At 45.9% G+C, this 26,729-nt stretch overlaps 1 protein-coding gene across 3 annotated transcripts in view; it reads right to left on the reverse strand.

Annotated features, from left to right (window-relative positions):
* LOC144668808 (sterile alpha motif domain-containing protein 1-like) overlaps positions 1–26,729 on the reverse strand; it is a 70,818-nt gene that overhangs the window by 39,995 nt on the left and 4,094 nt on the right. For 2 of the 3 annotated variants that reach the window (XM_078531178.1, XM_078531176.1), the window contains exons 2-4: positions 21,183–21,624; positions 11,629–11,714; positions 10,861–10,921 (exon numbers count right to left, since the gene is read on the reverse strand). In XM_078531178.1, coding sequence (XP_078387304.1) covers positions 10,861–10,921; positions 11,629–11,714; positions 21,183–21,624 — 589 coding nt within the window. The remainder of the gene's footprint in view (positions 1–10,860; positions 10,922–11,628; positions 11,715–21,182; positions 21,625–26,729) is intronic. The other variant, XM_078531177.1, reaches the window with a different exon arrangement.

Here is a 26,729-nt window from a genome sequence, read left to right on the forward strand (position 1 = left end):
GTCGCTTGCCATTTCAACACTCCACCCTGCTCTCATGCCCATATGTCCGTCCTTGGCCTGCTGCAATGTTCCAGTGAAGCCCAACGCAAACTGGAGGAACAGCAACTCATCTTCCGACTAGGCACTTTACAGTGACTTAACATTGAGTTCAACAACTTCAGATCATGAACTCTCTCCTCCATCTTTACCCCTTTTTTAATCCAATAATTTTTTTTAGTTTTATTTATTTATTCATTTTTAAAAATTTATTTTGTTATCCTTTTTCCCCAACCCACTCCCCCCACAAGGCCATCTGTCACATTTTTACGTTTTGCGTTCAGAGCGCTGACCCTCGTTCTGCCGTCTTACCTTTATGCCACTGTCAGCACCTTCTTTAGTCTTTAACACTGCCATTAACACTCCCTCTGTCTTGTGCCCATGACATCTTTGTCAAATTTCTTCTTAGCTCCCACCTATCCCTAACCTTCTATTTTGCTCCACCCCTTCTTAAACAGTATAAAATCCATCACATTTCTACTTTAGCTCTGAAGATGTGTCAAACGGACTCGAACCGTTAACTCTGTTCCTCTCTTCACAGATGCTGTCAGACCTGATGAGTTTTTCCAGCATTTTCTGTTTTTGTTTCAGATTTCCAGCATCCGCAGTATTTTGCTTTTATGTTGTTGTTTCTGTGGAATTGAGAATATGAGCCCTCGGCCTTCACCTTGAACCACTGCAGTATACATGGTGAAGGTCCTCCTACACTGCTGTTAAATAGAAGTTCCAGGACTTTGCTTGGGTTAAGATACAAGATACAAGATACATTCAAGCCAAGAGGATGGGTGACTTAGATGTGGCGATGTTCCTTTGTAATCGATGAGCTTGTCCTTCTAGCTGGCGAGTCTGGGCAGCACTGCTACAGAAGCCTTGGTCATCAGCAACTACAGGCCAGTCAGTTTAACCCAGAGCTCACGGAATAAAAGGGACAGTAGCAACAAGGATACAAAATTGGCTGAGTGACAGGAAACAGAGAGTAGTGGTTAATGGATGCTTTTTGGACCGGAGGAAGCTTTACAGTGGTGTTCCCCGGAGTCAGTATTTGGACCCCTGCTCTTCCTGATATACATTCATGACCTAGACCTTTGTGTACAGGGCACAATTTCAAAATCTGCGGACGATACAAAACTCAGAAGTGCTGTTAACTGTGAGGAGGATGGTGTAGAACTTCAAAAGGACTTAGACAGGTGAGTGAAATGGGTGGGCAAGTGGCAGATGAAACTTAATGCAGAGAAGTGTGAAGCGATTTGTTTTGGTAGGAAGGACACAGAGGCACAATATAAAGGGTACAATTCTAAAGTTGATGCAGGAGCAGAAAGACCTGGGTGTATATGTACATAAAGTATTGAAGGTGGCAGGACAGGATGAGACAGAAGTTAATAAAGCATATAGCATCCTTGGCTTTATTAATAGAGTATAAGAGCAAGGCGGTTATGTTAAACTTGTACAAAACACTGGTACGGTCTCAACTGGATTAGTGTGTCCAGTTCTGGGTTCCACACTTCAGGAAGGATGTGAAGACATTGGACAGAGTGCAGAAAAGATCCATGAGAATGAAGTTCCTTATCCATGGAACCTGTTATGTAGGTAGACTGGAGAAGTTAGGACTGTTTTCTTTGGAGAAAAGGTCAAGAAGAGATTTGATGGAGGCATTCAAAATCATTTGGGTCTGGACAGAGTAGATAGGGAGGAACCGTTCCCATTGGTGCAAAGATCGAGAACAAAAGGGCACAGGTTTAAGGTCATTGGCAAAAGAAGCAATGGCGACGAGGAAAAAGGTTTTCACAGTGAGTGGTTAGGACCTGGAATGCACTGAGTGTGGAGGAGTCAGGTTCAATCGAGGCATTCAAGAGGGAATTGGATTATTATCTGAGAAACAGAAAAAAGAAGCAGGTCATTCAGCCCTTCAAGCCTGCCCTGCCATTCAATAGATCATGGCTGAACCTCTATCTCAATGCCGTACTCCTGCGTTCTCGCCATACCCCTTGATGCCTTTGGAGTCTAGAAACCGGTTTCCTTCTTAAATACATTCAGTGACTTGGCCTCCACAGCCTCTGTGATAGAGAATTCCACAGGTTCACCACCCTCTGAGTGAAGAAGTTTCTCCTCATCTCAGTCCTAAATGGCCTACCCCGTATCCTGAGACTGTGACCCCTTGTTCTAGACCCCCCCAGCCAGAGGAAACATCATCCCTGCATCCAGTCTGTCCATCCCTGTCAGAATTTTATACATTTCAATGAGATCCCCTCTCATTCTTCTAAACTCCGGGGAATACAGGCCCAGTCAACCCAACCTCTCCTCATACGACAATCCTGCCATCCCAGGAATCAGTCTGGTGAACCTTCGCTGCACTCCGTCTATAATAAGTATATCCTTTCTTAGGTAAGGAGACCAAAACTGCACACAATACTCCAGGCGTGGTCTCACCAAGGCCCTGTACAGCTGCAGTAAGACAACCTTGCTCCTGTACTCAAGTCATCTCACTATGAAGTCCAACATACCATTTGCCTTCCTAACTGCTTGCTGCACCTGCATGCTTGCTTTCAATGATTGGTGTACAAGGACACCCAGGTCCCTTTGTACGTCAACATTTTCCAATCTATCACCGTTTAAATAATACTCTGACATTCTGTTTTTCCTATCAAAGTGGATAACTTCACACTTATCCACGTTATAATGCATCTGCCATGTATTTGCCCACTCACTCAACCTGTCTAAGTCGCATTGAAGCCTCTTAACATCCTCCTCACTGCTCACACCTCCACCAAGCTTTGTGGCGTCAGCAAACTTGGAAATAGTACATTTGGTTATCTCATCCAAATCATTGATATATATTGTGAATAGCTGAGGTCCAAGCACTGATCCCTGCGGTACCCCACTAATCACCACCTGCCACTCCAAAAAAGACCCATTTATTCCTACTCTCTGTTTCCCGTCTGCTAACCAATTTTCAGTCTATGCCAATATATTACCCCCAATCCCAGGTGCTTTAATTTTACACACTAACCTTTATGTGGGGCTTTATCAAATGCTTTCCAAGAAGGAAGAATGTGCAGAGCTATAGGGAGAAGGCAGGGGAATGGCACTGGGCAAGTTGCTCCTTTGGCGAGCCAGCACAGACACGACGGGCCGAATAGCCACATCCTGTGCTCTAACCATTCTGTGATCAGTTTGGACATCCTTCTGCCTGAACCTTCCCTCAGCATTCTTGGCATCAGAAAGGATGGAGGAGGTACGTAACCAAACATCTGCTCCCAGGACTGTACGAAGTCATTGAGGGCTAAGATCACTGGGCATTGTCCTGCAATGAACTCAGATAGGCTGTAGGCAACCTACCATTCAAAATGAAGCTTAGAGCACTGACATAAAGGATCAGCGCATGGTAACCCCCTGATTCTGACAGAATGTCAGCTATTACTTTCCACAGCTCTGTTGCTGGCAAAAAAACATAATCTGTCATTTTTGATGTCTCTACCAGATCTACATTAATCCAAAAATGGAACAAAACTCAATTGTCCTACCATTGTTGAAATGACTTAGAATATACAGAAACAGGCCATTAGGCCTAACCATTCCATGCTGGCAACTTATAACAATTCAATGAGGCATTGCCAGGGGTATAGATCTGCTGCTGAACCCACTCCTATGAGGACAATATGCCCAATATGTTAAGGAGGACCTCCTCCATCTTCGGGGTACCCTGCCCTAAGAGGGCCTTGGCAACCATGGACCTCCACTGGATTGGTCCATGATTATGCTGGGCAAGGTACTGCAGTGGTCTGCCATTATCTTCTGCAGTATGGCTCACCAGGAAACTCTCCCACTCTTACCGCCTGCCATCAGGCATATTGGAAGGGTTTACAGGCTGATATTCAACCTATTTGGTGTTAAGAAAGCACCTTCCGTGGTCATCAAGTCCCAAAGTGGGACTTGAACTTGGAGCTTCTGGCCCAGAGGTGGTGATGCTACCACTGCACCACAAGACCTTTAACTAAGACCATCTACCCTAAATGTAAATCTAGACATGTGACATACTTAAGCCCTTAGATAACATTTGATACAATTTTTGTTTAAGTACTGTATGCCATTTAAGCAAATGAACATTTACTTAAATAACCAAAAAACGGACTGAAAAATTAAGACTGATGGAGCCAGATATCCCATAAGGTAGGTAAAAGCAAAATACCGCGGATGCTAGAAATCTGAAACAAAAACAAAAATTGCTGGAAAAACACAGCAGGTATGACAGCATCTGCGGAGAGGAAGACAGAGTTAATGTTTCGAGTCTGTATGACTCTTCATCAGAACTAAAGAGGGATAGAAATGTGGTGAAATATAAGCTGTTTAAGGGGGGTGGGACAGGTAGAGTTGGATAGAGGGCCTGTGATAGGTGGAGGCAAAGGAGAGATTGCCAAAGACATTAATGTCACCATTAGCACATCCTTTAGCTAATATCACCACCGTCAACACTCCTTTTGTTTATGACATTTTTGGCTATCTCTCCTTTGTCTCCACATATCACTGGCCCTCTATCCAGCTCTACCTGTCCCACCCCCCTTAAACAGCTTATATTTCACCTCATTTCTATCCCTCTTTAGTTCTGATGAAGAGTCATACAGACTCGAAACTTCCTCTCCACAGATACTGCCAAACCTGCTGAATTTTTCCAGCAATTTTTGTTTTTGTATCCCATAAGGTAGATTGAGAGAATTATTTTGTGCTGGTTGGGAGTCTAAAAATTAGAGCGAAACCTTTAAGAAGTGAAATTGGGGAAACAATTCTGTACACAAAGTGCGGGTAGAAATTTGGAACTCTCCTTCTACAAATGACAATTCATGCTGGATCAATTGTAAATTTGTATTATGAGATTGGTAGATATCTGTTATCCAAGGGGTATGGAGCAAAGGCAGGTATATGGAGTTAGGTCACAGATCAGCCATGAATTGAATGGCCACTGAATGGCAGAGCAGGCTCGAGAGGCTAAATAGCCTCCCTCCTGCTCTTAAGATGTTATGATTTTAGATATGAGCCGTGGTTCAGCTGGTAGCACTCTCACCTCTAAATCACAAGGTTCTAGGTTCAAGTTCCACTCCAGACTCGAGCACAAAAGTCAAGGCTGACACTCCAGTGTAGCACTGAGAGAGTGCTGCACAGTAGCAGCAGTGCGTGTACCATCTACAAGATGCACTGCAGGAATTCACCAAGGCTCCTTAGATAGCACCTTCTAAACCCACGACCACTACCACCTAGAAGGACAAGGGTAGCAGATAGATGGGAACACCACCACCTGGTTACCTTCAAGTAACTCACCACCCTGACTTGGAAATATATCGCCGTTCCTTTATTGTCGCTGAGTCAAAATATTGGAACTCCCTCCCTAACAGCACTGTGGGTGTACCTACACCACATGGACTGCAGCAGTTCAAGAAGGTAGCTCACCACCACCTTCTCAAGGGCAACTAGGGATGGGCAATAAATGCTGGCCCAGCCAGCAAAGCTCACATCCCGTGAGTGAACGGAAATAAAAACTGTCAGAGGTGCTCATCTGTTGATCCGAGGCCCCATTTGCCTGTTCAGGTGGATGTAAAAGATCCCATGACACTACTTCAAAGCAGAGCAGGGGAGTTATTCCCAGTGCCTTGGCCAATATGTATTCCTCAATCAACATCACAAAAACTGATTATCTCCTCATTATCACATTCCTGTTGGTGGGAGTTTGCTGTGCGCAAATTCAGCTGTGATTAGAGACTACACTTCAAAAAGTACTTAATTGGCTGTAAAAAGCTTTGGAAACGTTGGTGGTCGTGAAAAGCACTATATGATTGCCAGTCTCTTCTTTTTGATCTCTCGTTTTCTAATAGGATTGAAATGAGCTGAATTGATAGGTTGCAATTCCAACCCCTGGACTGGTATCGAATGGTGCTTGTTGACAGTCAGCTTTCCCATCCCAATGCCAATTAGTGCAGGGCTAATCCTCAAAGACAACTGAGGATGGCCTTGCCAGTGATACCCAAATCCAATGAAAGAATAGAAAAAAAGTCTTGAACAAAGACAATGATGCCTTGTGCACTGTGGCTCAAAGAACATTGGAGCTTATTTCAGAGTTAGTAATACTGGAGCTGCCTTAGCCCTACCTAATGCCAAAGCTTGCCTCCTCCTTCAGGTACCATGCCCTAAGAGGGCACTGGCGACCATGGACTTCCATTGGATTGGTCCATAATTCTGCTTGGCAAAGTACTGCAGTGGTTTGTCGTTGCCTTCTACAGTCTGGCTGACCAGGAAACTCTCCTGCTCTTACTATCTGCCATCAGGTACATTGGAAGGATTTACAAGCTGATAATCAACCTGTTTGGCCACGTTATGAACGCACCTTCTGCAGCCATCAAATCCTGAAGTGGGACTTGAACCCAGAGCTTCTGGCCCAGAGATATGGATGCTACCCACTGTGCGACAAGACCTCCCAGTCCTAGAGGTCATAAATATCAGAAAGCCATTAATAAATCAAATGAAGAACTTCTGGAGAAACTTCTATCCAGGGGCTAAGACCTCCCACTCTATATTTTTATAGAACATATATAGATATCCTCATGGCTAATTTCTAAAATTTCAAAATCTCTACTGGAACTTCTGTATAACTGCCTACAAGACTGACTCAGCTCCATGTGCCCTTCTCATTTTGGAAGTCAATTCTACTGGAAAAATGAATTATCCAGCATCAGTTCAGCCTGCCGAACTCTGTGAAGGAATACACCATTGGACTTAGATTCTGGACTCTGGACAAATGTGAAACAATAATTCTTTTCTCTGTGGTCTTTGCCCTGTCAATCTTTCTTTCGCTATCCCTCTCTTTTCGTGTATGAGTGAAAAGGAGGCAATGTTGCTACCCTCCTCCCACCTTTGAGTGTGTGCAAATAAACTAACCCTCTGAGCTCATCCTATCACAAATTTGCTGTGGGGTTATTAATAGAAATCAACTCACACGAAAACCAAGGGGTTGAAAAACACGCCACCACTTATACAGGGGGAAGCATATCAAAGCACCTTTCTGTTTATGGACGGAGAACTGAGGGCTGTTTAAATTGACACCCCCCCCACTGTCCGTAACACTTCTTTATCCAAAGAATGGTGAGAACGTGAAGCTCACGTGGAATGGTCGAAGCTGAATAGAATCGATAAGGGGGAACACTAGCGAGAAACTGAAATGTCTCAACCCTCAATCAAAAAACAATGTAGAATCGGCCTCAGCTTGTTCCCACTTGTTGGGTCAAATCATCCTGCTTTCAGGCAGAGACTTCAGTGCCCAATGGCACTGTTTTACACATGTTGCCGGTCTGGTGGAAAGCATGTGAGATTATGCGATGGGGATTCCCAGTCCACCTTCAAACCCTGCGCAAGACAAGATATGGCAATGGCTTTTTATTCGATTCCATTACTGTCGCAGTAGAAAATAATCTTGTACCAGCAACGCCACCTGGAAGCTCCCCTCCAAGCCACACACCATCCTGACTTGGAAATATATCACCGTTCCTTCACTGTCGCTGGGTCAAAATCCTAGAACTCCCTTCCTAACAGCACTGTGGGTGTACCTACACCGCATGGGACTGCAGCAGTTCAAGAAGGCAGCTCAACACCACCTTCTCAAGGGTAATTAGGGATGGGCAACACCTGCAATGCTCACATCCCAAAAGCGAATTTAAAAACTGCACTATGGCTTGATGGGCTGAATGGCCTTCATCTTGTGCTAGATCATTCTCAGATTCTATTCCTCTTAATGGTGGTGTAAAATCGTTATGGCTAGTAACAGGTCCAAGAGGTAAGTCAGGAGGTTGAAGAGGCCCTTCCTACAGAGTACAGCCAATGGCAACAAAGAGAAAACAATAGTTGGGACTGGTCATGGTAAGTACGCATCACAGGAATGGAGATCACATGAATCTTGCAAGACACTGTCAGCAATATCCTTAAAGGAACATGACTCATGATCTCCCTCAGTTTTTTGACCTGTCTATATGTGCATGGAAGATGGAAGTCTAATATTGGAGATGGGGAGATGGTCATCTTGTGGTAACGTGGACTAGTAATCCAGACGCCCGGGCTCATGCTCTGGGACAAGGGTTCAAATCCCATCGCAGCAGCCGGTGGAATTCGAATTCTATTAATAAATCTGGAATATAAAACTAGTCTCAGTGGATGATGTTCATGAAACTATCTTCAATTGTCATAAAAACTCATCCGGTTCACTAATGCCCTTTAGGGAAGGAAATCTGCCGTCCTTACCTGGTCTGGCCTACATGTGACTCCAGACCCACAGCGATGTGGTTGACTCTTAACTACCCTCTGAAATGACTGAGCAAGCCATTTAGTTCAAGGGCAATTAGGGATGGGCAACAAATGCTGACCCTGCCGGTGATGCCCACATCCCATAAAAGAAAAAAAAAATCTGTGGAAATGACTGATAAATATAAACGCAGATGGTGTTGTTCAAGTAGCAACTGAACATTTTACAGTATTGTCATGGTTACATGTTGCCTCAGCAACTGAGGAATTGCCTGTAGTGATCAGATTGGTTGTGAATATATCAATGAAAAAGCGCAATACTTTGAAGTCTGAACATTAATGTGTGCAGGTCACCTATATCAAAATGGTAGCAAGACTTGCCGGGAATGTAGGTCTTTATGAAGTTGATGGCTTGGGAATATTAATATTGGGACATCTCTGGTTTCAGTAGCTATTAGTTCGCTAAAGCCAGAGGTGTGGATCTATGGCCTCCTTCTCATACATAGCCCATTGAGATGTCTAGCCCATATCAGTGTTAACTATCTGCAGGTGGACAGTCAGTACACTGAAGATGCTTGTGGCTGAGGCCAAAGACATCTCTCTGTTGACGGATTTGGCAACAATAGCGTTTTCTGAAAACAGTTCTTCAGCATCCCATGAGTGGTTAGAAAGATAACCAAGCTCACCAGGGCATGAAAGCACCTGGGCAAGATCAAGGCCATAAGGACAGAAGGTCTCATGATCGATCACTGATTCATTAAGAAATTCATTGGAGAACTGGTGGCGCAGTGGTGATGTCACTGGACTGGTAATCCAGAGGCCCGAGCTAATGCTCTGAGGACATGGGTTCAAATCCCACCAGGGCAGCTGGTGGAATTTAAATTCAATTAATAAAATCTAGAATTGAAAGCTAGTCTCAGTAATGGTGACCATGAAACTATCAATAATCACAAAAACCCATCTGGTTCACTAATGCCCTTTAGGGAAGGAAATCTGCTGTCTGGTTTGGCCTATATGTGACTTCAGATCCACAGCACTATGGTTGACTCTTAACTACCCTCTGAAATGCCCTAGCAAGCCATTTAGTTCAAGGGTAATTAGGGATGGGCAACAAATGCTGGCCTTGCCAGTGATGCCCACATCCCATGAAAGAATAAAATAAACTTGGTGTTGGGAGTGTCGCTATGATTTTTAAAATTCTTTCACAGGGTGTGGGCCAGCATTTATTGCCCATCCCTAATTGCCCTTGAGAAGGTGGTGGTGAGCCGCCTACTGGAACTGCTGCAGGACATGTGGTGTAGGTACACCCATAGTGCTGTTAGGGAGGGTGTTCCAGGATTTTGACCCAGTGACAGTGAAGGAACGGCGATATATTTCCATGTCAGGATGGTGTGTGTGTGTCTTGGAGGGGAACTTCCAGGTGGTGGTGTCCATGTGCATCTGCTGTCCTTATCCTTCTAGGTGGTAGAGGTCACAAGTTTGTAGGGTACTATCAAAGGAGCCTTGGTGAGTTGTTGCAGTGCATCTTGTAGATGGTGCACACTGCCACCACTGTGTATCGGTGGTGGAGGGAGTGAATGTTTAAGGTGTTGGATGGGGTGCTAATCAAGTGGGCTGCTTTGCCTTGGATACTGTCGAGCTGTACTGAGTGTTGTGGGAGCTGCACTCATCCAGGCAAGTGGAGAGTATTCCATCACACTCCTGACTGGTGACTTGTAGACGGTAAACTGGCTGCCCTGGTGGGATTTGACCCCACGTCCTCCCAGCATTAGCCTGGGCCTTTGGATTACCTGTTCAGTGACATCACCACTGCATCTCTCCAACCTTTATATGGGCCTTTGTATATCCTCTCATCTATTTCCTCCACATCTTTAGATTGCTCTACAATTTCTCACAGAAGTTTCAATGTTTTGAATGTCCGAACTTTTCTCCAATATTCACTCCACTATGTACAAAAGATGTTTATGGTGGGGGATTCAGTGATGGTAATGCCATTGAATGTCAAGGGAAGATGGTTAGATTATCTCTTGTTGGAGATGGTCATTGCCCGGCACTGTGTGGCGTGAATATTACTTCCCACTTATCAGCCCAAGCCTGAATGTTGTCCTGGTCTTGCTGCATATCGACATGGTCTGCTTCAGTATCTGCAAATGGTGCTGAGCATTATGTAATCATCAGCTGAACATCCCCTCTACCTCTGACCTTATGATTGCCAATGTCCTTGGGGGTGGTGCAGGGGAATTAAATCAGCCCTTCATTAACATCCATGAAGAAGGTAGAAGATGCCAACAGGGAAACCATAGACGCAGAGAGAACCACCGAGTTTTAGAGAACGGAATGATTGATCTCGTGTTCAGGGAAGAAGTTACCAGTACCCACTCCCACCACCATGGGGAAATAGGGCATGTGTCCACTAGAAGAACGAGGGCTGAGTTAAGGGACTGGTGGCGGGCTGATAGCTGTGGGGCTTCACCTCAGTCAGGGAAAAGCAAAATGTCAAAGTGTTTCACTGAGGGGCAGATAGTGGTGATGGAGCTAAACATTCCCTACCTTCGGTTGCTTTGGCCTCTGGCTGCTGGCAGGTTAGGGAATCAGATTCTTCATTGGGTTTCTGGAAAGGAGAAAGGTGTGTGTCAAAGCAGCCTGGCACCATCGCTCCATAAAGAGACCTGACCTCAACCTCCCCAATCAGGATCTGACCCTGGTTCCCCCATTACACACAGTCCCAATCTTCACTCAAACTCTCGTCACTGTCCAGATTCTGACCCTTCTCCCCTCCACAACACCAACGCCCCCCCCACTCCGCGATCCACATGGTCTGTCTATAGGTTGCAAACTCTCCCAAGAGCTGAAGAAATAATTAGAAGTTTGAAACGGTAGAAGATTCTAACAGGGGAACCATAGATGCTAGAGGGAACCACCGAGTGTTAGAGAAAGGAATGACTGATCTCGTATTCAGGGAGGAAGTTACCAGTACCCACTCCCACCACCACCCCACTCCCACCACCACCCCACTCCCCATCATTTCGGTGCCTCCATCCTGTGTCCTCCCATCTACCTGAACCCCTTCCCCTCCTCTGTACTGTGTCCCTTCCCCCTCTCCTGTCCCATCATCCCTCCAGCACCAATTCCCTTTCCTTGTCCTTCACCACCACCCCAGTCCCATCCGTTAATTCTCCCAAATGAGAATCTTATTTGGTTAACCTCTCCCTGGGGAGGGTGGACGGAAGGAACAGAATCATAGGAACTGGAGAGAAGGAAAACCCCTGCGTTCCGATCAAAACGTCAAAAGGGGTAAAACGCACCCCCGATACTCACATCCTCCACAGCGTGGGACATCTCACTGGAATCACAGAGTGCAGGTTCCTGTTGATCATTTGGCCTCACCTCAGGTTTAACCTCCCCTGTGATGTGAAAAGGAAAAAAAAAGAATGAAACGTGCAGAACACTGAGCAGAATTTGGGTTTAAAACGTGAGTCTCAATGAGTGTGAGCACAATCCAGACTCCAGGAATGGAGAGTTTAACCAGGAAGATTTGAATTGATCCAATTCTGGCTACACAAGCCCACGGGGGGGAAAGAGGGGGAGACTATAGGCCTCAAACTCAGAGACATTGTTCAATTACAAATGTAGAGGAGTTCCACAGAGCGTTGTCACCTTTTGCAGAGTTCCATAATATTTCCAGAGTAGAAACAGGACATTCGGCCCAGCTGGTCTCTGCTGGTGTTTATGTTCCACACGAGCCTCCTCCCACCTTACTTCATCTAGTCCTATCAGCATATCCTAATCTGCTCTCCTTCACATACTTTTTAAATAAATTCTTTCACGGGATTCAAGTGCCGCTGGCTAGGCCAGGTGAGTCGCCTTCTTGAACCGCTGCAGTCCGTGTGGTGTGGGTACACCCACGGTGCTATCAGGGAGGGAGTTCCAGGGTTTTGACCCAGTGACAGTGAAGGAACGGCAATATATTTCCAAGTCAGGTTGGTGTGCGTCTTGGAGGGCAACTTGCAAGTGGCGGTGTTCCCATGCATCTTCTGCCTTTGTCCTTCTAGGTGGTGGAGGTCGTGGGTTTGGAAGGTGTCAATGGAGCCTTGGTGAGTTGCTGCAGTGCATCTTGTGGATGGTACACACTGCTGCTACTGCGTCAATGATGGATGGAGTGAATGTTTAAGTTGGTGGATGGAGCGCCGATCAAGTGGGCTGCTGTGTCCTTGCCTTGTTTGCCCTTAAAGACATACATGCTATTCACCTCAAGCACTCCCTTTGGTAACAAGTTCCCTGTTCTTACCACTGTCTGGTTAAAGAGGTTTCTCCTGAATTCCCTATTGGATTTATTAGTGACTATATTACATTTATGGCCACTAGTTTTGATCTCCCCAAAAGTGGACGTATTTTCTCTACATCAACCCTACCTAATTTTAAAGACCTCCACTAGGTTGTCCCTCAGCCTCTTTTCCAGCGGAAAGAGTCCCATTTTGTTCAGTCCTTCCCGATAGTTATAACTTCTCAGCTCTGATATCATTCTTGTAAATCTTATTTTCACCTTCGCCAGTATTCTATATACTTCGTGTAATATAGAGACCAGAACTGCGCACAGTACTCCCAAATGTAGTCTAAACAAAGTACGATGCAAGTTTAACATCTCTGCTTCTCAATTCTATTCCTCGTGCAGCCCAAAGCTTTATTTGCATTTTTAAAGCCTTAGGAACCTGTGTCGCTACATAGAGACATTTGTGTACCTACGTCCTCAGATCTGTCAGCATCTCACTCCATTAAGATTCTTATTTTCCAATGAATAGGTCCTTAGTCCTCCGATTAAAATCACCATTAAGCCAATTCCTGACCCCTCTGTACCATCTCAGTGCAATAAATGTCTTACAATGAAGTTGACCAGAGATATAAACAAGGTCTGCCCTGTCCTGCATGAGGGGAAATAGCATCTGCCAACTCTGCTGCTGAGGAGTGAACACACCTTAAAGGTTTCCAGTAACATCACCCAATTTTCTTTTTTATTCATTGATGGGATGTGGGCGTTGCTGGCTGGGCCAGCATTTATTGCCCGTCCCTAATTGCCCCTGAGAAGGTGGTGGTCAGCCGCCTTCTTGAACCGCTGCAGTCCCTTTGGTGTAGGTGCACCCACAGTGCTGTTAGGGAGGGAGTTCCAGGATTTTGACCCAACGACAGTGAAGGAACGGCCGATATATTTCCAAGTCCAGTTAAGTAGAGGCATTGAGGACAAACACAGGAAAGTTATGCTGAACCCACATAAAGCTCTGGTTAGGACACAACTAGAGAACTGCACCCGGTTCTGGTCACCACAGTAGGAATGATTTTTTTCTTTATTCTTTCAAGGGATGTGGGCGTTGCTGCCAAGGCCTGCATTTGATGCCCATCCTTAATTTCCCTTGAACTGAGTGGCTTGCTCGGCCATTTCAGAGGGGCAGTTAAGAGTCAACCACATTGCTGTGGGTCTGGAGTCACATGTAGGCCAGACCAGGTAAGGATGGCAGATTTCTTTCCCTAAAAGGACACTGGTGAACCAGATGGGTTTTTACAACAATCGATGATGGTTTCATGGTCACCATGATTGAGACTAGCTTTCAATTCCAAATTTATTCATTGAATTTAAATTCCACCAGTTGCTGTGGTGGGATTGGAACCTGTGTCTCCAGAGCATTGGTTTGGGCCTCCAGATTGCTAACCTAATGACATTAACACTGCATCATTGTCTCACCCCTGGTCCTCGAGAGGGTACGGAGGAGAATTACCAGAATGGGTCCAGGGATGAGGGATTTTAGTTACAAGGTCAGGTTGGAAAAGCTGGGGTTGTTCTCCTCGGAGCGAAGGAGATTGAGGGGAGATTTGATAGAGGTGGACAAGATTATGACGGGTTTGGATAAGGTAGATAAAGTAAAACTGTTCCCATTAGCTGATGGTACAAGGACGAGGGTACACAGATTTAAGGTTTTGGGTAAGGGGTGATGTGAGGGAAAACTGATAATGACCCGGAACTCGCTGCTCATGAGGGGGTGGAAGCAGAAACATTGAATGATTTCAAAAGGAAATTGGATGGGGCACTTGTGGGAAATAAACTTGTTGAGCTACAGAAAAGAGGAACGGGATCGAGTGGATTGCTCTACAGAGAGCCGGCATGGACTCAATGGGCTGAATGGCCTCCTTCTGTGCCATCAGGACTCTAAATTGGGCACCAAACCACTAACAGAATATCTAGCCTGGAGTTTGGGCTTGGAGTGCTCCCTGGGAGTATAGGTCTCATTCAGCAAGTACAAAGTAGCAACTGGTATTGCAAAACAATCTAATCTGCATTTATAAAGCATCTTTAAAATGTCCTTAGGCATTTCAAAGGTGCATAAGTAGATGGAATAGGAGCATTAAACACCAGCATAGGCTGGTTGGGCCGAATGGCCTGCTTCTCTCCTGCAAATGCGATGGGGTTGTAGGTCAGACCTAACATGGAGCAAAAGGAGGAGACTTTAGGACAGGTGACTAAAAGCTTCCTCAAACTGGTAGGTTCTATTTAACAGGAGAGCTTGGCGTAGAGGATTAAGGAGGGAATTCAGTCGGTAGAGCATGAGACACTTAATTTCAGGGTCGTGAGTTCGAGTCCCACGCTGGGCGCAATAATATATTAAGGAGGGAATTCAGCACTTGGCCTGTTTGCAGTCTTTTGTCTGGTGCCCTTCCTGTTTGCAGATCTTGCAGAGGGAGGCGCTGCAGTTGGCCGCCACATGGCCAGCCTTGCCGCATGAGCGACAATGCTTGGGTTGCCCAGCGTAGACCAGGTAGCCACGGTTTCCCCCGATTGCGAAACTGGAAGGAGGGTGGAAAATGGCTCCCTTACCATCGGTCTTTAGCGTGACCTTAAACAGGCGTTTGCCTGTCCAGATCCCCAAGTCGTCTCGAATCTCGGTGCCGCTCCCCACCTTATCGAAGTACCTGGTGAGGAAGGTGACCACGTCGGCGACAGGGACGAAGGGGTTGTACACATGCACCATCACCTCACGTTCCCGTTGCAACGGCAGAGAAAAGTGCGGCTCCGCCGTCAGGATCTTCATCTCCGGCAGGTCTCTCTTCTCCTCGAACACCCTCAGGAGCCGGACGCAGTCTGCCACTCGCTTGAAAGTCACGTCGAAATAACCACCTTTGCGGGAGTCGTGCAGGGTGAAGATCTCCGTAGCTTGGAAGCCGCACGCCTTCAACAGGATCCTCCTGGTGAAGAAGCCCCGATCCATAGGTGATCCTCCTTCGTCGCTGTGGTTCACCGTGACTCGGACGGTGATAGGTAACCCACGGTATAGATTTGGATTGCGATTGGTTATCGCCCTTCCATCCCGACCTTGCCATGGCAGGACCATGGTGTCGCCCCTGCAACACTTGATCTTAGCCAAAAGGCCGAGAAGCGATCCTACACTTGATCTTAGCCAAAAGGCCGAGAAGCGATGAGGTCGAAAATGGATCGTGTCTGCAGGGACGCGATGTACAAGCCTCTAGATAAAGGGGGAAAAAACGTGCCCAACATCGCCCTCATACTGATGGCCACCTTTGTGTGTGGCTGCATCAAGCGGTGCGTAGACCCTCAGTACGCAAACACCAAGTGTCACTACGTGCTGAGGTTCTACCTGTCCCCGGTGTTGCGAAGGATGGGTCTGGCCACGCTGCCGCGGAACGCTCCAAGTAGTTGGACCGTGCCGTACCACCTGTCCCTGGTGGAAAAATTTATGCAGAAAAACACCTTTGACCACAAGTCCATCAGGCAGTGGTCAGCACGTAACGTCCTAGAGGCCCTGAGGGAAAAGGAGAGGGTGGACCCTGTGGGATGGTTCCCCGAGCAGACTGTCAAAGTCATTTGGCAGAATGCCTCATCGCCAGAACTTTCCAACAAGCACCAAGACGTAGCTTGGCTGGTGGTGAGAAAGGCCCTCCCCGTCAGATCCTTCCTACACGCCAGGAGTCTCACCCCCTCTGCACGTTGCCCTCGAGGTGGCTGTGGTGGGGAAGAGACCGTTGTTCACCTCCTTGTGGATTGTGCCTTTGCAAAGAAAGTCTGGAGAGAGATGCAGTGGTTGCTGTCGAGGTTCATCCCGAGCAGTTCTGTGACACAGGACTCTGTGCTCTACGGGCTGTTCCCAGGGACACACACCGAGACAAACATCGACTGCAGCTGGAGGATCATCAACTCGGTGAAAGAGGCGCTTTGGTCTGCCCGAAACTTGTTGGTCTTCCAGCACAAAGAGTTGTCCCCGACCGATTGTTGCGGACTGGCACAATCCAAAGTCCAGGACTACGTGCTGAGGGACGCACTAAAGCTTGGGGCAGCTGCCGCAAAGGCGCAATGGGGAAGGGTCGCTGTCTAAGACCTTTCTACCACAGCGCACCGAGAGACTGGGAACTGTTTAGAGCCCCTCGGGCTGTACAGATCAAAATGAAAGGCTGTAAATGATTGTAATATTGTTTGTACTGATGCACCTGGTGATACATTTTGTAAAAGTTTAACCTGGATTGTACCCTTGTAATGTTGTTTTTGAAATGGTTTTGAATGTGATTGAAGATATTTTATGAATAAAGTATATTTTTACAAAAAAAATTAAGGAGGGAATTCCAGAGCTTAGGGGCCCAGGCAGCTGAAGGCACAACAAGTTGATGAGCGGCTGCAGAGAGGCGGCTCGGGCTGTCTCAGGATCTGAGCCCTGTGGGAGGGTCACTGACCTGAAACATTAACCCTAACTCCCTCTCTCTCCAGATGCTTTCTAACCCACTGAGTGTTTCCAGCATTTACTGTTCTTTATTGCAGACTTCCAGCATCTGTGGCACTGTGCGTTTTGTGGCAGTGTTTACAGACTTTCCCTGTTCTCAGCCCCCATTACCACAAAATAGACCACTGCTTGCACGATATGCTTCAATGACTGGGTATTGGAAGTACAGATCCAGGCTGGGACGGAGAGAGTGACGGCAGAACCATGAGAAACACAACTATACTGTACAAATTTGTACAGAACTGTATGGAGAGGATAGTGCATAGAACACTACCATACAGACAGTACTATACAGAACAATACTGTATAGCGTTTTATAGAACTGTATTGCACACTTTTAAGAAGCACCTTATAAAAAAGGCATGGAAACAAAAGGCGGGAGGGACAAAGACACACTCCTGAGCCCTGATACCTGGAGGGAGGAGTGAGTTGATGGGTGACCTCTGAAGAGGCATCAAAGGTAGTTTGGAATGCCAATTACTTACTACAAGTAAGCAAACTGAAGGGGTCCAACAAATGGGAGCGCCGGGCTATCATTATCAAGATGCAGCTGGTAAACATCAAAGAACAGGTAAACGTAGTATAACGTGGGATATGGTAATGTGATGAAGCATGAGATTTTGTTTGTGCTGATGGGTTAATGATGCTTCATTGGTTTAGCTCACCAGTAACGCTCAGCTCAGAAGAGTCAGGAGACTCTGGGTTCAAATCCCACTCCAGGACTTGAACACATAATTTAGGTTAACACCTCAGTGCTGAAGGGGTGCTGCGTTGTTGGAGGGGCCGTGCTGTCCGAGGGGCAGCGCTGTCAGAGGTTCTGTCTTTCGAATGAAACAATAAACTAAAGTTCTGTCTAATTTTCAAGTGGATGTAAAAGATCCCACGACACTGTTTGAAGAGCAAGAGAGCCCTCCCATTGTCCTGACTTGCATTTATACAGCATCTTTATAGGGTGCCCCAAACTGCTTTACAGTCAATGAGCACTTTCTGAAGTGTAATCATCTTCCTCAGCACCGCTCCCCCTAGACAGTGCAGGGTTCCATCGGCAACGCCCCTCTGACACTGCAGCACTCCCTTAGCACTGAGGTGCTAACCTAAACTGGATGTTCAAGTCCTGGAGTGCGATTTGATACCAAAGTCTCCTGCCTCTTCTGAACTGAGAGTGTTACCAGTGAGCTAGACTGACAAAGCATAGTTAACCCATAAGCAGAAACAAAATCATGGGCTCCCACAAGGCCATAGCCCACATTATACTCGGTGTTTACCTGTTCTTCAATGTCTACCAGCTGCATCATTGATAACGGTAGCCCGACACTCCCGTTTGTTGGACAGTTACCCCTTCAGTTTGCTTAATTGTAGCAAATACTTAACATTCCAAACTACCTTTGATACCTCTCTGAGGTCACCCATCAACTCACTCCTCATTGTCCAGGTATCGGGGCTCAGGAGTGTATCTTCACCCCTCCGGCCATTTGTTTCCATGCCTGTTACATAAGGTGCTTCTATGAAGTGTGCTGTACAGTTCCATAAAATGCTATACAGTACTACCTGTGTCGTAATGTTCTATGCACTATCCTCTCTGCTGGTTGGAGTCATACCTAGCACAAAGGAAGACAGTTGTTGGAGGTCAATCATCTCAGTTCCAGGCACATCATTGCAGGAGTTCCTCAGGGTCGTGTCTGCTTCATCAATGACCTTCCTTCCATCATAAGGTCAGAAGTGGGGATGTTCTCTGATGACTGCACAATGTTCAGCACCATTTGTGACTCCTCAGATACTGAAGCAGTCCATATCCAAATGCAGCAAGACTTGGACAATATCCAGGCTTGGGCTGACAAGTGGCAAGTAAAATTTGTGCCACACAAGTGCCAGGCAATGACCATCTTCAACAAGAGAGAATCTAACCATCGTCCCTTGGCATGGGAACACCGCCACCTGCAAGTTCCCCTCCAAGCCACTCACCATCCTGACTTGGAAATATATCGCCGTCCCTTCACTGTCGCTGGGTCAAAATCCTGGCACTCCCTCCCTATCAGCACTGTGGGTGTACCTACACCACCTGGACTGCAGCAGTCCAAGAAGGCAGCTCACCACTGCTTTCTCAAAGGCATTTAGGGATGGGCAATAAATGCTGACCTAGCCAGTGACGCCCACATCCCATGACTGAATTTTTAAAAAATCCTTCCATCCAGTTCTGCATAAATTTTGCTTCGCGTTGTTCTACTGTTCATTTCACAGCAACCAATCTACACACAGCAAGATCCCACAAACAGCAAGTTATCACGACCAGTCGGTTTTAGTATTGTTTGTTGAGGGATGAATGTTACAAGACACTGGGGAGAACTCCCATAAGACCCAGGAGCAGGAGTAGGCTATACACCTCTTTGATCCTGCTCTGCCACTCAGTAAGATTCTGGCTGATCTCCTATCGCACACTTTGTTGCCCTTTCCCATCCCACATCCATTGATTTCCATAGAGTCATACAGGTCCATGTGAAAGTGAAAAGAGGCAAATAGACTTCCTTAGAACTAAGGGATATAGATCGGTTGGAGACTTGGGCGGAGAAATGGCAGATGGAGTTTAATCCGGGCAAATGCGAGGTAATGCATTTTGGAAGGTCTAATACAGGCAGGAATTATGCAGTAAATGGCAGAACCCTTAAGTGCATTGACGGGCAGAGGGATCTGGGTGTACAGGTCCACAGGTCACTGAAATTGGCAACGCAGGTGGATAAGGTAGTCAGGAAGGCATATGGCATGCTTGCCTTCATTGGCAGGGGTATTGAGTATAAAAGCTGGGAAGTCATGCTGCAGCTGTATAGAACCTTGGTTAGGCCACACTGGGAATATTGCGTGCAATTCTGGTCGCCACATTACCAGAAGGATATGGAGGCGTTGGAGAGGGTGCAGAGGAGGTTTACCAGGATGCTGCCTGGTCTGGAGGTTATTAGCTATGAGGAGAGGTTGGAGAAACTCGGATTGTTCTCACTAGAGCGACGGAGATTGAGGGGCGACTTGATAGAAGTTTACAAAATTATGAGTGTCATGGACAGAGTAGATAGTCAGAAGCTTTTTCCCAGGGTGGAAGAGTCAATTACTAGGGGACATAGATTTAAGGTGAGAGGAGAAAACTATAGAGGAGATGTGTGAGGCAAGTTTTTTACGCAGAGGGTAGTGAGTGTCTGGAATTCGCTGCCAGAGGAGGTAGTGGAAGCAGGTACGATAGTGGTGTTTAAGAGGCAGCTTGACAAATACATGAATAGGATGGGAATAGAGGGATACGGACCCTGGAAGTGCAAAACGTTTTAGTTGACAGGCAATATGATCGGCGCAGGCTTGGAGGGCCGAAGGGCCTGTTCCTGTGCTGTACTTTTCTTTGTTCAAAAAGCTACCCCAAAACGTTACTACCTATATTCCTTAACAATTTAATCGCGCCTCAATGTATTCCCAGGTTGATGTACAAATGCAGTTTTCTGGTCAACACAACAGTGCATCTGTGATAAATTACTGATCCATTCAACCTTTCGTTAATCCACTCATTTCACATTCTTGTTAAGGGTTTTACATGAAATACAGTTTTACGAGATTGTAAGCCAAACAGCCAATTTAACAACAGGGATTAATTAATTGCGTTCTGCCATTTGTTCTGTTATTAAGAACTTTGTTTCTATATTTTCTGAAGCTTAATGGGACTGCTCTGCTAACTCACTTTGTCTGCCATTGTGGTTTTAACAGCTATGAGCCATACTGCAATGGGTTTTAAGGGGGTCCTTGCACCCATCAGATATCAGCATTGACGCAGAGGGTTTCACCTTGCACAGCCATTAAATGTGTGGGTCCTGCAACTCTGGAGTTGAGGCCAAATCTGGCTCAGGAGCAACTTCAGGAAATCCCACTCCATTTTGATCCAGTATAAATGGGTCTGTCCTCACTCCAGATTTGGGCTGTACTTACACCACGTAACTAATCTCAGTGCTCTTCTGCACACTTGTGGTATAAACGTGCAAATGTAAATCACTGGTACTGGAACTTTCTACCGGGTCCAGCTACCAGTTTGACCATTATAATGTGTTCCAACATGTTTAAAAGCCAAATTACCTTGATTGGCGCAGGGTTCCTGGGAGCATTTTTCACTGCAGTCCTCCTCCATAGGGGTTGACTCTTCAGATGAACCAACATTCCCTGCGTTATCTGGAGAAAGTCGCTCCTGCACAGTCTTAAGAGCCTCAACATCAAGCTTCATCTCGGCATCCACACTGGGACAAGGTGAAGGGCTGTGCTCCACAGCTGAAGATGCTTCAACCTGCTTGTCAGTGGGCAGTTCCTCGACAACATCTTCAGTTGGGCGACCTTCGGTGGCAGGCGGTTTGATGGGACTCTCTTCAGTATCACAGTCCTCACTCGCACAATCAGCGACGGACTCCACGCCATTCCATGCCTCATTCGGGGTTTGGCTTGTGGATTCCTGGTCCTCTGGTGGAGCTTCTTCATCACTTCCTTCATCGCCTGATGGGTCAGCTCCTTTCGATCTCCTGGTCTTCTGCAGAGAGAGAGAGAAAGCGACAGTACTCAGACAGAGGATGTACTGCGGACACCCAATTCATACCTTTAATGCGGCGAGCCTGTCACGGAAACTACAGCTAGGTTAGGTTATTGGCATCTGTCCGTCTTGGGAGACGATGGACAGCGCCCAGAATGTACGTCACTTCCGTACTGAACATCGTCAATTGTGGCTGTATTGGCCGAATTCGGAAATGGCAGTCCCTTCCGCAGCCAACACAAATGAATAGCGTTGGTAATGGGAACCACTGCAATTCATCAGCTATCCAGCTAGAAGCACCACTGGAGATTAAGGAGTGACCTGATTGAGGTATTCGAGACAATTAAAGGAATTGATAGATTGGATGTAGAGAAACTATTTCCTCTGGTGAGGGGAGTCCAGAACAAGGGGGGGAAAACTCTTAAAATTAGAGCTGGGCAGGTCCTGGTGATGTCAGGAAGCACTTCCTCACACAAAGGGTAGTGGAAATCTGGAATTCTGTCGCCTAAGAACCTGCCAAGGCTGGGGGTTCAATTGAAAATTTCTAACCTGAGATTGATAGATTTTTCGTGGATAAGGGTATTAAGGATTATGGACCATGTCGGAGTCGAGGTACACATCAGTATCAATCTAAGCTCAATGGCAGAAGAGACTCCAGGGGCTTGTGACCATGCTCCCACTGAAAAATATTTTATTTCTCAAATTCACGCCCATCACAAAGAACAACATGATATAACCTCAGGAACACATCATCCAACTTCCAACCAATCACATGAGCAGCACATTAGTGACTGCAGCATGAATGCCCATTGATGAAGATCACCTATGGGCTAACAGGCTGGAGGTATTTCACAGGTGAGGATTATAAATGAACAGAGATGTGGTTGGCTTCAAGTTTCCTTGCTTGTTGGATTTACAAGTCCAGTTTTTCTTTCACACCATATGAAAGTCTCACATTCCTAGCGCTACAATGTACTGAAATTCTGGGGACAGAGCAGATGGATAAAGGGGTACGGAATTGAAGCAAACATAATGGATTATGGCTTTTGCTCATATATCTGGCTCAATGACTAGCCCTCTTGCCCCTGACTCAGAAGGCCATGTGTTCAAGTCCCACTCCAGAAGCTCAAGGACAAAATCTAGGCTGCCACTTCAGTCCGGTACTGAGGGAGTGTTGCTCTGTGTGAGGTGCCTCTTTCAGACGAGACATTAAACCGAGGCCCCGTCTGCCCTCTCAGGTGAGATCCCATGGCAGTATTTCGAAGAACAGCAGGGGAGTTATCCTCAGCGTCCTGGCTACTATATATCCCTCAGTCAACATCAGTCAAACAGATTCAAAAGCAAAGTTCCAAAGAGTCGTCGTATTGGACTCGAAACATTAATTCTGTTTCTCTCTCCAGATGCTGCCAGACCTAGGGTTTTCCAGCATTTGGTTTTTATTTCGAAAGCAAAATACCGCGGATGCTGGAAATTTGAAATAAGAACCACAAAAAATAAAAATGCTGGAAAAACTCAGCAGGTCAGGCAACACCTGTGGGGAGAAACAGAGTTAGCATTTCAGGTCGATGATCTCTCATCAGTAAGACAGATTGTTTTGGTCATTATCTCCTTGCTGTGCACAAAATGGCTGTTGCATTTCAAGCATCACAACAGTGGCTGCATCTCAAAACCACTTAATTGGCTTTAAAACAGTTTGGGATGTCCTGAGGTCATGAAAGTCGCTGTATAAATGCATGTTTTTGATTTCTTTTCTAGAACACCATGCACAATGGAAAGCTTTTCCCCTTGATGGAGCAATGTAGAGCACTGTGGGAGCACTAAGACAAAGCACACTACCTCAGAATGCGATTTGCCCTACACTGTATTGGTACCAACATGCTAAACCAGCCCAGTGACAACACTGAACCTTTCTGTGACTAGCATTGTGAATTCAATGAATCTAGTGAGTAAGATACGATGGTGGAGAGTCAGGTGAAAAAGTAAACTAGAACAGTAAATCTGGAACTGTCCCACTGGTCACCAGCAGAAGGTTAGTCTTGTTAGCCTAGCTCCATGGCAAGTTTGCTTAACACCCTCACATCCCATCCTCACATTTCTAACTCCTGCCCCTCTTCCACATCTCATATCATCCTTTCTCTCCAACTCATTGATTCAGGACAGGTGTACTGTCCCTCCCAACTCTCTTTCATAATCCATTTTCTTGCTTTCCAACTCCCCCATTACTAAAAACTTTTCTCTCCGGTCCAACTTTAGTCTCTGCCCTGATTGACCTGTCATACTCATTGACTTCTCATTTGCCTCCACCCTGACTCTCCATTATAGATACAGTCCAACACTAACCATTGGTTAGATGTGTTCAAACTCTAACCACTGGTTAGATAAAGTCTAAGACTAACCATTGGTTAGAAACAGTATAAAACTTATGAGTGGGCATTAATAATTAATCATATACAGTCAACAGCAACAACTTGCATTTACATAGCAACTTCCGCAGCCACCAGATGTCTCAAAGCGCTTTACTGCCAGTGAAGTACCTTTGAAGTGTAGTCACTGGTGTAATGCAAGAAACTCAGCAGCCAATCTGTGCACAGCAAGCTCCCACAAACAGCAACGTGATAATGACCAAATAATATATTTTTTGTGCTGTTGATTGAGGGATAAATATTGCCCAGGACACTTCCAGCTTTTCTTTGAAATAGTGCCTCGTGAGCCTTTTAGATCCACCCAACAGCGTAGGTGGGGCTTCGATTTAACGCTGCATCCAAATGGTAACACTTCCAATAGTCCAGCACGTCTCAAGAAGCTTCACAGAATCAGCTATCGAACAAAATTTGACACAGAGTCACATCAGGAAATACTGCAGCAGGTGATCAAAAGCTTGGTGAAAGAGGTAAAGGAGCCTCATAAAGGAGAGGAACGCAGTAGAGAAGTGGAGATGCTTAGGGAGGGAATGCCAGAGCTTAGGGCCCGGGCAGCTGAAGCCACCAATGGTGGAGCAATCAGAATCGGGGCTGCTCAAGAGGCCAGAATTGGAGGAGCCCAGGTACCTGAGGGTTATGGAACTGGGTGAGGTTACAAATACAGGGAGGGGCCAGGCCATGGAGGGATTTGAAAACGAGGATGAGAATTTTAAAATCAAGGTGTTGATGGGCTTGAAGCCAATGTCGGTGAGCACAGGGATGGTGAGTGGACGGAACCTGGTGCGAGTTAGGACACAAGCAGCTGGGTGGTCTCAAGGTTACAAAGGGTGCAAGGTGGGAGGCCGGCCAGAAGAGTATTGCAGTAATAAAGTTTAGAGGCAACAATGGCGTGAACGAGGATTTTAGCAGTAGGAGAGTTGAAGTGGAGCATTGGTTTCATGAGGTGGAAATAGGCGCTCAAAGACATGGTGTTCATAAGTGGTCATAAGCTTAGCTCAGAGTCAAATATGATGCCAGGCCTGTACACTGTCTGGTTCAGCCTCAATGGCCAGGGAGAGGGATGGCAGGAACCAAAGGCAATAGTTTCTATTTTATCAATATTTAACTGGGGGAGATATCTGCTCATCCAATGCTGGATGTCAGACAAGCTAATCATTATTTTTTTCCTTTACTCTTTCATGGGATGTGGGTGTCGCTGACAAGGCCAACATTTCTTGCCCATCCCTAATTGCCCTTTAGTGGAATGGCTTGCTAGGCCATTTCAGGGGGCAGTTAAGAGTCAACCACATTGCTGTGGGTCTGGAGCTACAGGTAGGCCAGACCAGGTAAGGATGGCAGATTTCCTTCCTTAAAGTGAATCAGATGGGATTTTACACCAATATTGTTGTCGTGGTCACCATTACTGAAACTAGCCTTATATTCCAGAGTTATTAATTGAATTTAAATTCCACCATGGTGGGATTTGAACCCATGTCCCCAGAGTATTTAACCTGGGTCTCTGGATTACAAGTCCAGTGACATTTTCACTATGCTACCGTTTCCCCAATAATTAAAGACAGTGGAGGGATTGAATGAGGTACAGCATTAGTTAGATGTAGTTTGGTACTAACCATTGGTTTGATAGAATCTGACAGTAATTAATGGGTTAGTTGAAGCCAACCTTTACTTAGGTACAATCTAATAATACTAGTGGGCACAGTCTGGCACTAGCCTTTTAGTTAGGTACAATGAGACATTATCTAGTGAGACCAGTTAAACCCTAGCTATTAGTTAGCTGAACTCCACCGATATCTAATAGCCACAATCCGACTCTAAATTAGTACAATACAGTCTGACATTCACCATTAGTTAAAGACAGTCCAGAACTAACCATTAGCTTGCTAGGGTAAATAAGGAGAAAATATTTCCATTGGAGGAACAATTGGATAGCTCTTTCAGAGCCAACAAAGGAATGATGGGCCAAATGGCCACATTCTGTTGCGTATGAATCAGTGATTAGTTTGAAACAGTCCAGCACTAACTGGTGGCCATAGTCCAATACTAGTTAGATAGAGTCCAACATTGACCATTAGTTAAATATAGTCTGCCACTCTTAGTGTCATACAGTCAAGCCCTTTCATGGTCAAATTTGGCACTAACCATTAATTAGACACAGTCCTTCATCAACTAGGGGGTACAGTCTGACACTAATCATTAGTTTGACATAGTCTGATACTAATCATTCGCAAGATATAGTTCGATACCAACCACTAAACAGAAGCAGCCCAACATTAATCAGTGGTCATAGTCCAACCTCAACTTATGTCTGGACACAGTCCGACGCTAACCGTTAGTTAGACACAATCCAGTATCAACAAATGGGCAGAGACTGACACTAACCATTCGTCATACACAGTCAAACACTAACCACCAGGCAGAGTCCAATACTAACCATTAGTTATACATGGTCTGATACCAACGAATTGGCACTCTGACACTAAACGTTAGTTAGACACAGACTAATCATTAGACACAGTCCAAAACTAATCATTACTTGGACACAATCTGACATTAACCACCGGTGCACAGTATGGCACTAACCATTAGTTAGACACAATCTTACCACTAACCATAAATTAGACGGTCCCACACCAACCATTACTTAGATACAGTCCGACACTAACTGAAGGACATAGACCAGGCTTA

This window comes from Cetorhinus maximus, chromosome 28 (genome assembly GCF_964194155.1).
Source record: "Cetorhinus maximus chromosome 28, sCetMax3.hap1.1, whole genome shotgun sequence".
Classification (NCBI taxonomy): domain Eukaryota; kingdom Metazoa; phylum Chordata; class Chondrichthyes; order Lamniformes; family Cetorhinidae; genus Cetorhinus; species Cetorhinus maximus.